Raw genomic sequence first — 12785 nt, forward strand, 5'->3', positions numbered from 1 at the left:
AAGGCCTTAAGTTACATGTCCTGTGGAATGATTGTGAGATGTAGGAGGATACTGATTAGGATTTGTACCCCATTTGTATTGTGTTTTTTTGGTAAAGAAGTTGACATGGATAACTTTGTGATTCATTTCAACTAAAGTTATTTTGTTAACTTTCCTCCCCAGGTTCATGCATTAAATATCTTAAGAGCTTTATTCAAAGATACCCGCTTAGGTGAAAATATCATTCCTTATGTGGCAGATGGAATGCAAGCAGCAATATTAGGTTTTACTTCTTCTGTCTGGGCAGTAAGTTGATATACTTATAGCATATTAAGTTTGAAAGTGTTACGTTAATAGCGACCATATCAGGGATTATGGTTTTCTTTTTTTTTTATTGAAAAGTTTTATAGAAGATACAAACATTTTCTCCCCCACTCCCACTCCCACCCCTGCACCCTCACCCCATCCCACCCCCCTTGCCCACCCCCTTCCCCCCCACTCCCCTCCCTCGACTTCCCAGAACAAGCACAGGGTATAGCATTCACAAACATAAAACTAAAATATGCTAACAATTTATTGGCTTCAAATTCTCCCTAGGTCTTTAACTCCTTATAACTCAAACCACGTAAACATAAACTAAAGATTAACAATGTTTCATTCATAAGCTATATGAAACTTCTTAGTCTGATACTTGTTTTGAATATAATCAATCCATCTTCTCCATTCTGATATGTATCTTTCGTTTGAGTGATCTTTAAGATATGATGAGATTTTCGCCATCTCTGCCAAATGCACAACTTTTAGTGCCCATTCCTCAATAGTAGGTGGATCTTTTTTCTTCCAAAACTGTGCCACCAGTAGCCTGGCTGCTGTTATTAAATTTAAGACCAACTTAGTCTCTGTCACAATACAGTCCGTAACTATTCCCAACAAAAAAAACCTGTGGTGTAAATTTGATCTTTTTCTTTAAACTATTTTGAATAATCCACCATATTTTTATCCAAAAAGCCTTAATTTTTTTACATGTCCACCATATATGAAAATACGTAGCATCTTCATACTCACATCGCCAACATTTAGGTTGTAAATTTGGATACATACAGGCTAGTCTTTTTGGGTCTAAATGCTATCTATAAAACATTTTATAAAAGTTCTCTCTTAAATTTTGGGCTTGTATAAATCTTACATTTCTAACCCATATCTTTTCCCATGTTTCCATCATTATTGGTTCTCCTATATTTTGTGCCCATTTTATCATACAATCCTTGACTAGCTCTGTTTCTGAATCTATTTCCACTAATATATTATACAACCTTTTTATATGCATTTGACTTTTATCTCTTATTTGTTTTATCAAATTCTCATCCTGTTGCAAAATACCAGTTTTCTGATCTTCTCCCCATCTGGCCTGCAGCTGTCCATACTGAAACCAAGTTCTAATTATTCCTTCTTCTCTTAATTGTTCCATAGATTTTAGTTGTAATCTAACTCCTTCTTTATAAAGGAGTTCCTTATATGTAATCTTACCTTGTTTTTGCTCCACATTTATATTCTCTATCGCGTGTCTGGGTACTGTTCATATTGATAACTTATCGTTTAGTTTGTATTGATACTTCTTCCAGACACGCAATAAAGCATTCCTTAATATATGACTTTTAAAAGTCTTATCTACTTTCTTATCATACAATAAATAAGCATGCCAGCCGTAGACAGGGCCGGATTTAGATGAAAAGAGGCCCTAGGCTATTCCACTTATGAGGCCCTTTCACCTATAGTGAAAGTGTAATTTTAATTTTGCTAACAATTTGAATGTAGGTCCCTCTTGATCTTGAGGCCCTAGGCTGAAGCCTAGTTAGCCTATAGGAAAATCCGGCCCTGGCCATAGACCAGACCATATCCTTCAATGTTTAATATCCTTTCCTCCATTAAGTTTATCCAATCAGTAACTGCTGAGAGGGCAGTGGCTTCATAATACAATCTTAAATTGGACATTTTAAGACCTCCTCTTTCTCGTGTATCTTGCATTATCTTTTGATTTACTCTCGGTTTCTTCCCTGCCCACACAAACTTATTTATGCCCTTCTGCCATTCCTTCAAATTTTCATCTTTTTTAAGTATAGATATCATTTGAAAAAAAAAATAAAAACCTTGGTAAGACATTCATTTTTACTGCCGCTATCCTTCCCAGCAAAGACAATTGTAATTTTTTCCACTTTTCCATTTCTTTCTGTATTTTTTGCCACAATGGTTCATAATTGTGCTGATATAGTTTCATATTTGTGGTCATAATATAAACCCCTAAATATTTAACCTTTTTTACTATCTCAAATCCTGTTACCCTTTCTATCTCTACTTTTTGGCTTCTAGTCATATTTTTAGCTATTATCTTTGTTTTAGTTGTATTTATTTTAAAACCAGATACTTGTCCATATGGGTTAATTATATCCATCAAGGCTGTATGGCTCATGGTTTTCTTTATAATGTCTGATTTTTTTAAATAAATCATGCTGGTCTTCGGGTTTCTGGTGCTCCGGTGTGTGCACATTTCTGGTTTTGGCACTCAGTGCTGAAAAGGTTCACCATCACTGGATGAGAAGTATGCCTATTTCAGAATAGAGAGAAGAAGGCGATGTATTAGAATTGGTCTTAACTATTTATTTCAAGGGAGTCCTTGTCAATGAGATATGCATATCCCAACTTTTAGTGCTATACAGAAATGGAGGGCCAATCTTGCTTCAATTATTGAATGAATTGCATTTGATAACTGCTTTATGAGCAACATCATTTACCTTCAAAGTTTTATATTGAGCGAACTGCCTGCCTGATGAGGCAAATAATACACATAGATAACAATATGTTGGCATTTGTTTAATGAATGAGTCAGTTTCCCTTTTATCTTTAGTTTGTAATTTTGTAAAATTTAGTTTTCATATTTAGTTACTTCCCTTCACAGTAATTATCCAAGGCCAGTTATAAACTACTGATGTCAATCTGACTGAGTGGAAAAAGAATCACATTACCAGTATTAAGCAATTAAGTCATCTTTCACATACTTGAGATACAGAGTGTGGCTTTCTTGTCCCTTCTAAAACAGTATCATTTACAGTACATCAGATATTGATTGATACTACAAGTAACTGGGATATTGACAGATAGAAAACCACTTCACAAAAATTTTTGCATGCATATTAGAATTTTATTGTAATCAAATATTGCTGAATCAACAGTCCCAAAAGTAAATAAATGTGATATATAGTTTGGTTTTATTTTGTGCTATATATTTATTAATTTGGCCTATAGTAAACAGTGAAGAAGTTTGAATATCCAGGTCTAATATCAGTTAATTGTACTTTTCTATGAACTTAAAGCATCTATATAATTTCTTTTGTTATTGCCCCAAAAGTTTGTAGCATTGTTAAAAGGTCCTTAAATTCTTATTCAATGGAATTTTTAAAGGAGACCATAACTCAATTTTACTGATTTGATTTGCTATTTAAATGGGAAAAAATCCATATTTTTTCTCCCAAAATCCTTTGATTAATCAGTGCCTTGACATTTTCCCTAGTTATTACCTGAACATTCAACTGAATTGGTGTATTTTTCCCATTTTATTTGGGATTGAACAAAATAAATCCACAGGGTTTAAAGGTAACATTTACAAGTTAATTTATCTGAAACCTTCCTGACACATTAGAAACCAGAGGACCATTCCAGGGCATCAAAAACAGATTTTCTTTTTTTGATGGTCCCAAAACTTTGATCTTTTAACTACAGGGAAAGAGAAGCTTGTGATTCTGGATTGCATATGTACTTTGATGTAAAAACCTCAATTCCCTTTTATAAAGATTTAATCTCTTATTATTCACAATGAGTTGTAATGAGCAAACTGAGAGAGATGTATCTAGATGTATTATAACCGTGATGGCGAACCTATGGCACGGGTGCCACAGGTGGCACGCGGAGCCATGTTGCCTGGCACGCCAGCTCAGCTCCAGCGTGATGCCAACTGATTTTCGGGCCTTCTGGGTCCACCAGAAGTAGGGAAACAGGCTGTTTCCTGCGTCCGGAGGGCCTGGGGGAGGGGTGTGGAAGGCCCGTTTTTCTTTCTCATTCCAGATCCTCCAGATCCTCTCTATGCATCTGGGGAGGGCGAAAACAGCCTTCCCCACCCCCTCGGAGGCCCTCCAGAGGCCCGAAATAGCCCGTTTTCCAACTCCACAGATACATAGAGAGGATCTGGAGCCAGGTGAGAAAGAAAAACGAGCCTACTGGGCTATCACATGCCAGGAGCGGGGGCGAGGGAGGGTTGCGTGTGCATGCGCGGGGCACATAGAATTATGGGTGTGGGCACGCGCACGCACGAATCTTCCCCGCCCCCCGCCCCTTCCTGGCACACGATGGCAAAAAGGTTAGCCATCATTGTATTATAAAGTACTGATAAAGTTAGAACACTTAAATTGTAATATAAAACATAATATGAAATATAAATATTGTATTTATTTCTGTATAAAATATTATATTTTGTGGTAAAACCATGCTCCAAATATTACAAAATCCTGTGTAGTAAGTAAAGAAATAAGACAACAGGAAATGTCTTTAGATAGCTAAGAACCCACAGGACAAAAAATTGTATACTATTCTTATTAGGCTCCTTCCTTCCTTCCTTCCTCCCTCCCTCCCTCCCTCCCTCCCTCCCTCCCTCCCTCCCTCGAATGAATGAATGAATGAATGAATGAATGAATGAATGAATCAATCAATCAATCAATCAATCAATCAATCATATTTCTGAACTAGGCTCTGGTCGATGAACAGCATAATCAATATATAATCAATATATAAAATTAACATTAAAATATTAAAATTAATTTAAGATTTAACAATTTAAAATTATAACATAAAATTTCAAAAAAGTTAAAAGATTCAAAATGGGCATTTAGCATTAATTAACACAGGTGGAGGGTTTCTCATGAGGCCAGCCAGCCCACAGTTGTGTGGCTCTTTGTGCCCCAATGCAAGGCCACAATGCCAAGTTTTGACTCCTTTGCAGAAGGCCAGGAGACTGTACATCTAAAATCTAGCATGTATTTAAAGAATAGTACTGAAAGTAGGAGAATCATAGATATGCTATGACAGCTGGTCCAGATTAAGTAATCCCCCTTTCCCCACTTGGAATCTGCAAATTGCATCTTGAATTGTAATGTAAGTATATATTCAGCATGATATTACTTCTCCTACATGCTGATTCTAATAAAAAATGGGGATAAAAACCATCTCCCTTGGTTTCTCAATATCCATCATCTAGGAAAGTGGATGATGATGATATTCTTAAAAATGTGTAGGGAATGGGGGTTTCTTCTCCCTTGTTTCTCAAAATATGTTATTAGGGGTAGGAAGAAAGCAGGGAATCCTTACTGCATTGCTTGTTTATCAAGAATGTCAGGTGCAAGAAATCAGGAACCAAGGTTGTTCGAAAGAGTACAGGTTTAATTCATGCTAGCTCACTATAAGAATCTGAACTATTAACAGTCAAGGCAAATTGAGGGTTGATAAGAATGGAATTCAAGGAGGGCTGGACTCTTGTGGGCACAAAGTACTCCAAACTGATGACACGTTTGACCCCTCCTTTGAGCCACTCTTCAGGATAAGATGGAGTGGCATATAAATTTAATAAATAAACAATCCTGTTAGAAACTGGATACAAATATCTTAATATTTGCTGTGTTGCTTAATATATTAGGTGAGAAATTCATCTACGCTTCTCTTTAGCACTCTCATTACAAGAATATTTGGAGTGAAGAGAGCAAAGGATGAGAGCTCAAAGAAAAACAGGTATGTTCATTTCAGTAAGAAATACTTCTGTAAAATGTATCATAGTTGAGAACAAATTTATAAAGTTTGATTACATGTATATGTGAAAGATAATTTTACCAAATGATATGGAGCCTTTTTAAAAAAACAATCCCAAGAATTACATTCTGATGAATTGATTATACCCTTTAATTACATCGGACATAATTTTTTTCCAAAAGTTTTTCTTTCTCAAAAACGTTTGGTGAGTATGATAGATCCTTTCAAACTTAACACAAGTATAATTTCAGAATGTCTGTGTCACGTAGGTATCCTGAGAAATATGAAATTAACTTTTAATAGCTATAATATATATAATTGCATAAAGTTTTCAAAATATGCATGAATTCAACAGAGCTAAAAGTGATCTTAGTTTGTACTCGCTGTTTGATGCAGCTCACTGCTGTATCCAGCAATAGTCAGTCAGTGTTGATGGATTTCAGTTGTCCCATTACTGTTTTTCCATTCTAGCAATATCCTGGTGAAACTTTTGGCCATGTTTGTCACTGATTGCATCTACATTATTGGGAAAAAAATCCAAGTGTGAATGCAGAAAATGAACCTTCAATGAGAGATTGCACTTTATGATCTTTTATGCTGTAAGAAGTTTGTCAATCAGCTAAATGTAGTTTGGTGCTCTGTAGTTGCCAAGAAAATTCTCAACAACATCCTTGAATTGCTTTCCAGGCAATTCTCTCTGGCTCCACTAACAGACCTTCAAACCACTTGTCTAGATGACATATCTGATGTGTGGACCAACAAACCTTCCTTAATCTTGACATTATTCTTGGAAGCACTTGTCTCAAAACCCCCAAAACCTTTATCTTTCTGGTTCATCACTTTTACAAAATTTTTCATCAGTCCAAGTTTTATGTGAAGTGGAGGCAAAAATACCTTCGTTGGATCAACAACTGGTTCATGTACCATATTTTTCTGTCCAGCCTCAAATTCTTTAAGAGTGGCCATTTGTTTTTAATCTAATATGATTCTCTTGCATGGCTGCCTCATTCGCATATGTAACAATAGTACTTGGTATATCCAGGCTGCATTGCAAGCAGCAGAGCTGCTACTATTAGATCTCCAGAGATATTCCAATTGTACAAACCTTTCTTGCAAAAGACCACATACCAACTGTTACTTTTTTTCAGGCATCTGCACATCTTAAAATTTCTCTCTCCATTTCCCTATTGTTAGCAAACATTCAATCAAAGAATATAAGTGCATATACTTCTTCTAGTTTTTCATCATTTATGCATTATTTGCAATCATTCCTCTGTTTTTCTCATCAAACACAACCTTCTTGGTCTTTGACATGTTAACCATCAGAGCCACACTGTTCCTTGTATCATATAGTCTAACACAGACCTGGGCATTTTATAGCCCATGGGCCACATCAGCCAATGGGCAGTCCCAGTCCAGCCTGTGACAGCAGCGGCACAGGGCAAGACATTGGCAGTGGTAGGGACTGTGGGGTGTGGGGCATTGGCGTGATGGTGGCATCAGTGGTGGGGTGATGGTACAGCTTGGTGGGGGCCAGGGTGGGGGCAGCATCAGGGCTGGGGTGGCGGCGGCTGGATGATGGCTGCCTTTCACAACAATCTCAGTTTGTCACATGGCCCCTTGGGAAAATTAATTGCCCACCTCTGGTCTAACATTTGCTGCGATTCATTCATGTTTTTAGCCTCAAATGCAACATGTAGTCACATCTCCAACAGATACATTTCTAATAACATCACAAACATTTTGCTTACCTTGTATATAATGCATTAAAATTATTATCTGAATCATCTGAAAAAAACCTTCTGAATCACCATCTGAAATATATGACTTTTTGATCAGTCTTGAACTTTTCACTAAGTTCAAGACTATCACACATGTTTTATTTCCATTATATATAGCATTTATGTGACTAGCAATTGATCTTCAACTCCACATTTTTGGAAAACATTGCTTAGTTTAAGCCTATTCACTTTATCATTTGCTTTTTCTGATGCAAGAAAAGTACAATATATTTTGTTATTTTTATACATTTCTCAGTGTCTTGATGAAGATCAGAAATCTCAGCTGCTTATTTCTTGTCTGGCATATAGCCACACTATACATTTCAGATTTGGCTCATTGTTATCTCTCATTCAGAATTGTGCCAAACATCTTCCCTTGCACACTTAACAAATTCAGAATGTTTTTGAGAAATAACCAGAATCTACTGGAATGTACGAGTTCTTTATGTAACACAAATGCATTGACACTATTTTAAATTGATCTTTGAGAACCAATTATTTCCTAAAATTGCTGCTGAAGAAAACTTTTATTGTTTTTCACCTCTATTTCAAAACCACTAGGTGTCTCCCTTGATACATTTTTTAAATAAAATAAATGCAGTGCACCTACAGTGAGTATGTTTTGTTTGGTTTCCTTGGACAGCCTTTGTTTTCAACTTGATCTTGAATTTGGATTACATTTTCTATAGCTAGTTTGGTCACTTTAAATATGACAATAGTTTTGAATTGTGAAATTTGCAAGTAGGGACTGATTCATAAAAGTCAAATTTTATTTCTGTAAATTAACAGTACATGGATCTCCATACATTTTTTCTTAACTAACAGCAACGGCTTTCATCATCCAAATGAATGGAAACATCCAGGCTGACTAAAAGAGGAAGTCTTATTCAAGTAGATGTGGCTTATTTCAGAATATTACTTTGATTATCATTCCATTAAGTGGAATGTTTTTTAAGTTTAAAGCAAATGCTGGAAAATATATTTGTACCCAAATATCTTCCACTCCCTTCTCTTCTATTTGCTCTACCATATTTTTATAATTAATTACTTTCCTCAAACTCATTACCCCTGCACTCCTATTGGTCTTTTTTTAACTCTTTCAACTTTGGATGGAGTTGAACATACTTACTGGTAATTCCTAATATACAGAACTTTCCTCCTTGTTTTTAAAATGTGTTAGAGAATATAAAGAGTAAATAAGTTTGCTTGCCAGACACCAGCCAAAACAATAACTAGTATTTTCTAAAGCTTAGGAATCACCAAATCAGGTTGATGTCTGGTAACAGTTTCACATCTAATACGAATAAGAAAGTCTCATCAATTTAGAAATTCATTTATTTCATCTCTTTTGAATCTTCATTTCCAAGCACTTATTTTGATACATATATGTAAATGAAATCCATTTTCTTAACTTTATGAATCACTGGCAGTGCTATGTTGAAAAGATACAGAAGTTGAGGTTTAATCAAAAAATATCCCCATTTATTTCCCTAGTTGTTCTAAGAAAACATCATCTAGTCCAGTCCAGCTAGTTCAGTAAATTAAGTTGCTGCATTCTGCGTCAGTTACTAAATCAAATGCAAGGGCAGATCCACACACAGTAGTACATTACAGTAATGTAAATATGAGTTGTCTTTTATGAGAACATCTCTGTCCAGGAAGGGTTGTAGTTGGTACGCCAGTTACTTTAAAAGTTGGGTTGAGCTTAATTTAAAATATATATATATATTGTTTCTCAGACAGTGCAACACACTGAGAGCCAGAGTAATAAAACAGTTAAAGTACTGGACATGGAGCAGGAAAATCAGGTTTTAGTTCATCCTTCACTTTGGAAGCTGTTGGTAACTTTGCGCCAGTCATTCTGTCTCAACCCAACCTGCATCACTGTGGGGAAAAATAGGAGGAATGCTATATATCTCCTTCCTTGAGCTCTTGAATGAAAGGTGGGATATAAATTAAATTCCATACAGAATAGGCACTTTCCCCAAATTCCATCCCTGAGAACTATCCAACTCAGATTGGTTTACATCTTAATGGCCTTATTAATGTTCAGTTCAGTTAGCTTTTAATTCAGATGTTATGGAGAAATAGGTATGTTATTGTGCTCGCTTCGACAGCACATATACTAAAATTGGAATGATATAGAGGAGAAATAGGTATGTTATCATTGTTTTGATGACATCTAGCTGTACAACTCTTATAGCCATCCATGGTGCCTTCTTTTAGATGTTACATTGTTTTGTGGATAAAACTGGGCTTTTGCACTAATTTGCAGAATGCCGAATTACTAATATTATTATTTCAGCTATCAAATATTACTCTTTGAGCATATCCTTGCAAGCAGGTACAGAACAATTGTCACATAGTGTCATTGCAGTAATTTATAGAAACAATCCAGGAAAAGATTGTCTAAAAATTTCTAAAAGATAAACATCATTTTTCTGTCCCTTGGAAGATATAATTTGCCAAATGTCCCCAAACTCTGAAAACTTGTTTTTTTTCAAGTGCACCACCTTCTTTATACCTTCAGGCTCAGTAGTTAAAAAGTGTCCCATTCAGTTAGAACAGCTGGTGCACAGGGCACCTTAGTAGGTGCTGTTATTAAAAATAGTATTCACATTCTCATAAAGATAAGCAACTTTATCCTCCTAATGCCTAATACATTTGTCATAGCACAGAGAACTTTGAAAGTTCACGTAGTACTAAAATCAGCCATTGGTATTTAGAGTGGTGTTAGAGAAAAGCAAATCAGTAGGTCAGAGCTTATTTCTGTTCACATTATTGAAAGAGTTTTATTTATTCTTTGGCATATATATTTTCTATATATTTATTTATTTAATTTATACCCCACCTTTATTATTTTTATAGACAACTCAAGGCAGAGACCATATCTAATATTCCTTCCTCCTATTTTCCCACAACAACAATCCTGTGAGGTGAGGTGAACTCAGAGAGAGTGACTGACCAGGGAATAGGATATATTCTTATATAGACCTAGTTTTGGATCCTTGTGAAGTTCTAGGCAGAGAATTTGTGTTTATATCTTTCTTTCTTCAAAAGGATCTATAACTATAACCTTGATGGACGGGAGGTCTAGAAACATGAAATATCATACATACATACAGACGCACAGACACACACACATACATAAATCTCCTGGAATGATAATCAGCTTCCTTTTCAGTTCTTGTCTAGTTTTCCCAATGATAGTATCACAGGAATGTTGTCTAATTGATGCATCTTTAATCATGTGTTGAGTCAACAAGGAGCTTTTCTCCTTTGTTTTTCTTGAGTTTGAACCAATCTTTCTCATTGTATTTTCTAATTTGCTGCTCAATTCTCTGAAGTGCAGTGGGTCTTCTTTCAAAATTGCCTTTTTTGCAGAGTCAAATTTTTGACCTTTAGGTATAACTGTTACATATAATCCCCCTTAAAAAGGTGCAGAACAGAACCTTATATATCTTTAGTAACATTGTCACAAGAACAAGTGGCAATTGTTCCTTACCTAGAAGGAAATCTTTTTAAGAATGCTAACCACAATGTTGTTCCAAAATGGGGCTGTTTGGTAGCAAAGCTGTGATATTCTACCATGGCTGCAGTCACAATTGTAAGTCAGCTGAAATTAGTTTTGATATCCTGGGAACATCTTAGACAGTAAATGCAAGATGTGAAAGGTTTCTACAACTACAAAGCTAGTACATGCTTAAATAACACTACTAAGCGTTATTTTTTTAACATTAGAAAAGCAATGCTATCAGTCTCCTGCATTAACAAATGACAGTATTTGGAGGGTTTTTTTTTTAATCCTTTGCACTACCTGATGTATTTACCTCCTTCATCATTAAGAATTGCTGGCTTTTCACAGTGGCTTTACTTATGCCTAAATACACAAAGGTATCATAAATAGCAAACTAACAGATACTGGGAGAGTAGAGTATAAAAGAGATCAAAGCCAACAGACCATGGAGTCATTTCAGAATCTTGGCTGCCTGCTCTTGTAAATAGGAGAGCTTCTAAAGCAGAAAGCATTACTGTATTTATATATGCCTTGACTGACAGCTCAGTTATTAACTTTATAGAAACACAGGCAAGGTAAGCCCTCAGGAATGTTTGCTCTATCGGTTTCTGTCTGAAAGAAAATGGAAGCCAAGGTACAATAGCTTGTTCTCTGTTTCCCCAAAGTATTTATTTTAGAACTATGCAGTATAAAAGAGTGTTTTCTCAAGTCAATGAACTTAAGCAGTGTTGTTTGCTTTCTGGTATTTAAGCATGTTGCCTTGCTGTTCCTTGAAAAACAAACACCACATTCATCAATCTTTTATTTTATTTTTTTTCATTTTACTGATATTGAATTATTCTACATTCTTGGACATTCTTTTTCTTGGCTTAATAAATTTGAATTATATCTGTGAATAATTCACAAAAATAATTTGTACCCAAAGTGACAATGTAGAAATGGTGTCTAAATTGTTTTCTCTATTGTCCTACAATAGAATCCTAACTATTACAGATAGTGCTTGACTTACAACCATTCATTTAGTGACTGTTCAAGGTTACAACTGCATTGAAAAAAGTGATTTATGACCAGTTTACCCACTTATAACCGTCGCAGCATTCTCATGGTCATGCGTTCAAATTTGGTCGCTTGGCAACTGGTGTGTATTTATGACAGTTGCACTGCTCTGATGTCATGTGATCACCATTTAGTGGTGGCACAGTGGTTAGAGTGCAGTACTGCAGGCTACTTCTGCTGACTGCCGGCTGCCTGCAATTTGGCAATTCGAATCTCACCAGCTCAAGGTTGATTCAACCTTCCATCCTTCTGAGGTTGGTAAAATGAGGACCCAGATTGTTGGGGGCAATATGCTGACTCTGTAAATATGCTTAGAGAGGGTTGAAAAAACACTGTGAAGTGGTATATAGGTCTAAGTGCTATTGCTATTTATAACCTCCTCAGCTGGATTTTCCGGCCAGTAAAGTCAATTGGGAAGGCAGATTTGTTTAACAACCACATAATTCACTTAACAACTGCAGTGATTTGTTTAACAACTGTGGCAAAAAAAGGTTGTAAAATGGGGCACAACTCACTTAACAATTGTCTTGCTTAGTAATGGAAATTTTGGGCTCAGTTGTGGTCATAAATTGAGGACTACTTGCCATACTGGATTACTGCCAGAT

The 12785-nt window shown here is 35.8% G+C and overlaps 1 protein-coding gene across 1 annotated transcript in view; it reads left to right on the plus strand.

Annotated features, from left to right (window-relative positions):
• THADA (THADA armadillo repeat containing) overlaps window positions 1-12785 on the plus strand; it is a 126682-nt gene that overhangs the window by 47752 nt on the left and 66145 nt on the right. Inside the window, exons 25-26 of the mRNA XM_070948455.1 lie at window positions 163-285; window positions 5717-5808. Of these exons, the coding sequence (XP_070804556.1) occupies window positions 163-285; window positions 5717-5808 (215 nt within the window). The remainder of the gene's footprint in view (window positions 1-162; window positions 286-5716; window positions 5809-12785) is intronic.

Source organism: Pituophis catenifer, unplaced genomic scaffold, assembly GCF_029215685.1.
Source record: "Pituophis catenifer annectens isolate HBS135680 unplaced genomic scaffold, rPitCat1.0.hap2 SCAF_1, whole genome shotgun sequence".
Taxonomy (NCBI): Eukaryota; Metazoa; Chordata; class Lepidosauria; order Squamata; family Colubridae; genus Pituophis; species Pituophis catenifer.